At 43.6% G+C, this 6,544-nt stretch overlaps 1 protein-coding gene across 1 annotated transcript in view; it reads left to right on the forward strand.

Annotated features, from left to right (window-relative positions):
- Positions 1-5,057, forward strand: part of XXYLT1 (xyloside xylosyltransferase 1) — a 350,101-nt gene extending 345,044 nt beyond the window's left edge. The window contains exon 4 of the mRNA XM_082251565.1: positions 4,474-5,057. Within this exon, the coding sequence (XP_082107691.1) occupies positions 4,474-4,870 (397 nt within the window). The 3' untranslated portion in view covers positions 4,871-5,057. The remainder of the gene's footprint in view (positions 1-4,473) is intronic.
- The last annotated feature ends 1,487 nt before the right edge of the window (positions 5,058-6,544 follow it).

Genomic DNA, 6,544 nt, shown 5'->3' on the forward strand with positions numbered 1-6,544 from the left:
ACATGTGCATCTATTTAACTAATCCCCAGTTCACACTACCGTGACTTGTCATGCGACTCGAGAGTTCAAAGTCGCATGACAAGTCGCACCCCATAACGGTAATGGAACCGTTTTAATCAGTGCGACTGAAGTCTTAGAAAAATGTTCCTGCGCTACTTTGGTGCGACTTCAACACCTCTTGCATTGACTTCTGGTAAAGAAGTCGTATGCAAACTGCGATAAAGTCACGTAGAGATGTCAGATTCAAAGTCAAGCGACTTTAAAGCCACGGCAGTGTGATCAAGGTCTAAGAGCTACTGTTGAATCTGATATTAAGGAAGGACAGTTAACAGGGTGTCATGCTTATTACCTATTTTTTTCATTACAAATGATCTTATTTGTTGCAACACATTTGGTAAGCAACTTTGTGTTTGTTTCCTCTAATATATCATGAACAAAGTCGTCTGTTACGACAAAATCTCTAACCCACTTTGTGCAATATTGCATTAATTTTAGCAAGTATACTATATGTAAGCCCTTTTATAGTTATATAAGACTTGTTTTTGACTAGCAGTGTTCTAAATAGTTTGTGTTAGTGTGGTATATAATCTTGTGATTTTACTTAAATGTTGACACTTTTGCCCACCTGGGAGATTGGCTGTCTTGTACTCAGTACTAGAAACAATCACATGGCTCTGGACACTGCAGGAAAGCCTCTCTATATAGATTCCTACTGGCAGACACTATGTCATCTGAAATGATGGAACAATGCAGTGTTAAAGTAAAAATCTATTCTATGACAGTTCATCCGATTATCCCCAAACAGAACAGTATATTTAAAATGAATATATTGTCGGCAACATGGAACTGTAAATTGGGACTTTGTTATCAAGTAGGCCTGAGGTCAGAGCAAGTATGTGTAGCACCCGCTGTGCACATAGAGTAGATAGGTTAATTAGGCACCACTGTAGCCACTGTTAATTGGGTTTTTCATGGTTTCTGGCAGGCTCTGAGGACTAAGTCTCTGTCGCCTCCCCCTCGTTTCTGGAATCTTCTTGGAGGTTCTAGAACTTAGAGTTTAGGGGGACAGAGATCAAGGCCTGAATATTTATGGAATCTCTACCAATCCCTGGGTGAGGACTGCCCAGAAGTTGGAGAGATAGCCCTTAAGTATTCTGGAGCCTGGCCATGCGGAGAGAGAGTCGAGGACCTGGTGGGGACCCCTGTGCAGACAGACAGGAAGGTGCCAAAGAGGAAGTGTGCTGGAAGAGAGAGAAAGCAGGGAACAATCCTCACACCCTTCAGCCTAAGTAAGGCTTAGCTGAGCCACCCTGGGAGCCATGGGGATCTGTTCAGCAAGAAAACAGAAGCCATCACATGTGCTGCAGGACTTTTTTTCTTTCAACACAATGCTGAAAACCCTATTTTTCTCTGTCGCTCATTGACAGACGCAGTCCTCTTGATTAATAACACATTGGGTTATACTGCCCTCTACAGGAGTAGGACACTAAACGGAAGGAAAACGTTCTGGCCACACCTTAGGGACAGTCCCAGAGGGTATATCCTCTCTCTCTCTGCTACAGGAAGTCAGTTTTTTCTGTCTAGTTAGGAGTAAGGACCTAAGGTGGCCTGTCAGGGACGGGGGTCAAGAAAGCGACCCCAGCCTACCCCTATTTCATCTGATACTTCAGATTCGGATTCTGAGCCGGTCACTGCAGCTGCAGGTCCCTCTTCTGGGGCTGCGGTCTCAGGTAATGTCTCCTCAGACAGTGAGGAGGACGTTCTTGCCTCCGCCATAGCACAAGAAGAAGCGTTGGTGGACGCACTAGTTGTGTCTGTCCGGAAAACCTTAAGGCTTGAGGTTATACCGGCAGAGGTAACCGAGATGGAAATTCCTTTCGGTACTAGTAAACGTGCCAAAATGGCGAAGGTTTTTCCTTTACCCAAATGTTTTGGCAATAAGATTAAAGAGGAATGGGATCATCCGAAACGCGCCCTTGCTGTTTCTAAACGCATTGCTAGGCGCTATCCGTTTGAGGAATCCCTCATTAAGAAATGGACGGTACCACCAGTGGTGGACCCACCGATTTCCAGACTAAATAAAACTTCTGTAATCCTGTTGGAGGATGCTCCGTCCTTTAAGGATCTGGTGTATCGAAAGGTAGAAGCGGAGTCCCGCACCACTTTTTTTCTGATAGGGTCAACCTTTAGGCCAGTGGTTGCCATTGGTTTAGTTTCACAAACATTAACAGAATGGGCCAAATTGTTACGCCGTGACTTAAAGGGGAGAAGTATCCCCCCGGCAGCATCTGATTTGATGGAGCAAATTATACAAGGACTACAGTTCATCTGTGACGCCGCCCTGGATTTCACTCCCCTGTTAGGGCATGCATCTATGTCAGCAGTGGTCCTCAGACGTGTATTGTGGTTAAAGTGCTGGTCGGCGGATCTAGGTTCCAAGAAAACTTTGACTAATCTCCCTTTTCAGGGGGATCGCCTGTTTGGGGCCACCTTAGATGAGATTATAAAGGATGTCACTGGGGGCAAGAGCACTTTTTTGCCACAGACTGCTAAGGACAAAGGACCTCGCAGCAGGCGAGGACCTTCCTTTACCGCTCATAAAAGGTTTGTTCGCTCCGCTGGGGCGAGCGAGAAGGGCAAAACCCCTTCAGGGGGTTTCAAAGGACGCTGGTCGGGTAAACAAAAGTCCGGCTCAGCCAAACCTGAAGATAAAACCAATACAGCCTGAAGGTGCGCCCCCACCCATCTCTGGGGTGGGGGGACGTCTTCACCGGTTTCCAGATCCATGACCTTCCTAAAGCCCGGACGAAGGGGTTCAGGAGGCCGTGTGGTCAGGATACAGGATCGAGTTGCGATCACTTCTACCGGTGCGATTCTTCCCTTCCAACATTCATATGCTACAGGGAGCGGTAGTTCCCGTTCCTTGAGCAGAACGTTTTCTTCACTTTTTTCAAAGGTCATTTCCAGTTCCCTCCAGGAGAATTCTTTTAAAGGAGATTCTTTTCTAATGGAATCGGAATCCCGATTCCCTGGACAATTGGATCCGGTTGAGCGAACAGACCAGGGAGTCTCTGGTCTGGAGGCTTCGGTCTCCAATGCTCACCCAGGGGAAGTTACTCCTTCAGATAGAATCCAGGTTTCCGATAAATGTGTGGGAACTGAGAATGATCAGACTTTGTCTGATTTACTGGACCGAGCAGCTCCAGGGAAGCCCGGTTCGGATCCAGTCCGTTGGATTTTCAGTTGAGTCTCATCATTTGATTTAAATGAGCCTTTAAGACTTCTAGTCGGCACCAGTTGGGCCTTCTAGATTTGAATTTTTCTGTTATCCCACCCCTCATTTGTGGCACTGCTTTGGGACGTCCCAATGTGTTATTAATCAAGAGGACTGCGTCTGTCAATGAGCGACAGAGAAAAATAGATTTTTGTAAAATCGTACCGTAAAAATCCTTTTCTCTTAAGCTCATTGACAGACGGCGGTACCCGCCCCTCGGTTTTTTTGAGTGGGGTTTGGTTAAATTCTCTGACACTGCTTTGTGACATAACTGACTTCCTGTAGCAGAGAGAGAAAGGATATACCCTCTGGGACTGCCCCTAAGGTGTGGCCAGAACGTTTTCCTTCCGTCTAGTGTCCTACTCCTGTAAAGGGCAGTATAACCCAATGTGTTATTAATCAAGAGGACTGCGTCTGTCAATGAGCTTAAGAGAAAAGGATTTTACGGTAAGATTTTACAAAAATCAATTTTTACCTGATAGTTTTTGGTGGCTGAAAATTCAGTGCATCACTAGGTAATTTGGTTTACAGAGGTGCAAAAAATGAGGATAGGAAATCTATAGACTCTGCTGGTAAAATCTGCTAATCACTGTATTAGCCTACAAAAGGGGTGAAAAAATATTTTGCACCATCTTAGAACATTGAGTAATGTTTTATGCTTGGTTTGTAAAACAGTATTATTGCAGAATTATATTGATTATGTGCGTATTTATACCTTAGTGATGCCATTAAACCTAAAATATACAAATTGTTACCAATGCAACATATTTTTTTTATATCCACTACAGATGACAGTGTGAAAGTCTTATCAGAACAAAAGATATTTAAAATATAAACAATATAGAGGGTAGTTTATTGTTAAACACACATTATTTCCTGTCAAGAAGAAAAAATGTAATTTTGGATTCTCCATTCACTTAATTTGGTATCCATTTTACAAGGCTGGCAAAAAGGTGGAGCAGGAAAACCAATATATTCATAAAAGATTTCAATTTGTATACATATGAGTACTTATACAGTACATACAGTGCACCACCATTAGTTTGTTTGCAACATATCATGTACATAATGTAAATTTCAGATTTTTGGTTTAATGCTGTTTTTAAGTGCAGTAGGTGACTCTCTACATAGACAGCTACATAATTTTGACTGGCTGTATCCACCCTTAACCTCATTATTTTTTTCTTGTTTCCTGTTAGACATACATTTTGGCAGTATCGTCGCGAGAATCCAAACACCAAGGTAGGTAGTCCTCCCCCAAATGGAATGCCTGGGTTTAACAGTGGAGTGATGCTGCTGAACTTAGAAGCCATGCGTCAATCCAAACTTTACAACGAGCTGCTTGAACCCAATGCTATACGTCAGCTTGCTGAAAAATATCACTTCAAGGGACACTTAGGCGACCAAGACTTCTTCTCTATGATTGGAATGGAACATCCAGAACTCTTCTATGTCCTTGATTGTGGCTGGAATAGACAACTGTGTACCTGGTGGAAGGATCACGGTTATGCTGACATCTTTGATCAATATTACAAATGTGATGGCCACATCAAGATATATCATGGCAACTGCAATACTCACATTACAGAAGACTAGATCTACCTATATATTTTTACCAGTTTGCACTTTGTGGAATACAAGTAAAAATGGCCATAATCAAGTCAGACTACCAGTAAAACGATATGAGCATCAAAATACTTGTTATTGAGTTCAGTTAAAGAGATCTACCAGTTCCTGGTTACACATTGCCACCAACTATGGGTATAGCATATGCCCTGTTCGTTCTGTAATGGTATTTCAGATACATATTTTATGCTAAATATCAAAGTAATTTTTGGGACAGTTTGTATACCTAATGAGTATTGTGTGCCTGAAGCGCTGTGACATTATTCCCATCTCAGAAAAACTGGACCCTATAGAGAATGGCTGCTGAACAAATTTTAAGGGCAAGTGTCAATGTAATTATCTTCTTAATGTACTAGAACAACCAAGCTTAAACATTAATACTTTTTTTGGAAATATGCAAACATATGAATGGACGTAATGTATTAAAGCAGTAGTAAACCGCCACTGAAGCAAAAATTAAGTGGGCCCCCCTGCAGGGTTAAGTTTTATAATGTACTAGGATGCTCCGCATACTAGCACATTATAACGGACTTAGCTGTAAAGCCGATACCTCCCACACAGCGCTGTCACACTTTACGCTGCCATCTTCACCTGGTCTCCCTTCGGGGTTCGCAAACTTCGGCTGTGTGATTGGATGGAGCTGCGGTGGCATCAAAACCACACATGCGCGCAGGAGCCTTCTGCTGCGGCACGGAGCTCTGAAGGTATAGCACAGCTATGCCGTCCCTTCAGAGCGCATGCACTGGTGATTTCACTGGCAGCATTGCTTGTGAATATCTCCTAAACTGTGCAAGTTTAGGAGATATTCACTGTACCTACAGGTAAACCTTCTTATAGGCTTACCTGTAGGTACAATTTCAAAAGTGGAGTTTACTTCTACTTTAAAGAGGAGCTCCAGTCTGTAAAAAAAAAATTAAAAGTCAGCAGCTACAAATACTGTAGCTGCTGACTTTTAATATAAGGACACTTACCTGTCCAGGGATCCCACGATCGGCAGTTTTTGCTGATTCATCAATCGGCTTTGGGTGTAGTTGCTGACATTGTAAGTAAGGCTTCACAGCCAGTTTCCTAATGCGCATGCGTGAGTCCTGCTGCGCTTTTTGAATAATCTCGCTGTCTTCTGGGACCTGTGTGTGTCCCAGAAGGCAGTGGGGGTGGAGGAATCTGAAAATGTAGATCGGTGATCTTGCCCAGGAGTGGGAGCAGGTACTTGTCAAAACCAAGTACCTGCCCCCCCCCCCCAAAAAAAAGTGACAAATTTGGCAGTGTACGGGGGGGGGGAGGGTGCAAACAAGCGGAGCTTCCCCTTTTGGGTGGATTTCTGCCTTAAAGTGGCCTATGGGATATATTTAGTTCAGTGTAACTGTTCACCGGTTTGTCTGGGATATTGCTTAAAGAATTACCCTTGTGTACATGGTAGCTTAGCAGTTTCTGTGTGCTGAGGCATAAAATACCCTGAACTTTCTTGCTCCCGGGGAGCCGAATATATTGCATGAAGCCGCCAGTGGACATGAATGTTTTTAAAGCTATGCTTGAGTAAATGGTGGTGGCCTCTGCATGTGCGTATATTGCACTTCTGTCCAAATGCACCAGTTTTGCATTCGGGAAGATGCTTTGTACATGCATGCGCAGGTAAACGCAGAT

This window comes from Pelophylax lessonae (genome assembly GCF_965119305.1).
Source record: "Pelophylax lessonae genome assembly, chromosome: 3".
NCBI classification, from domain to species: domain Eukaryota; kingdom Metazoa; phylum Chordata; class Amphibia; order Anura; family Ranidae; genus Pelophylax; species Pelophylax lessonae.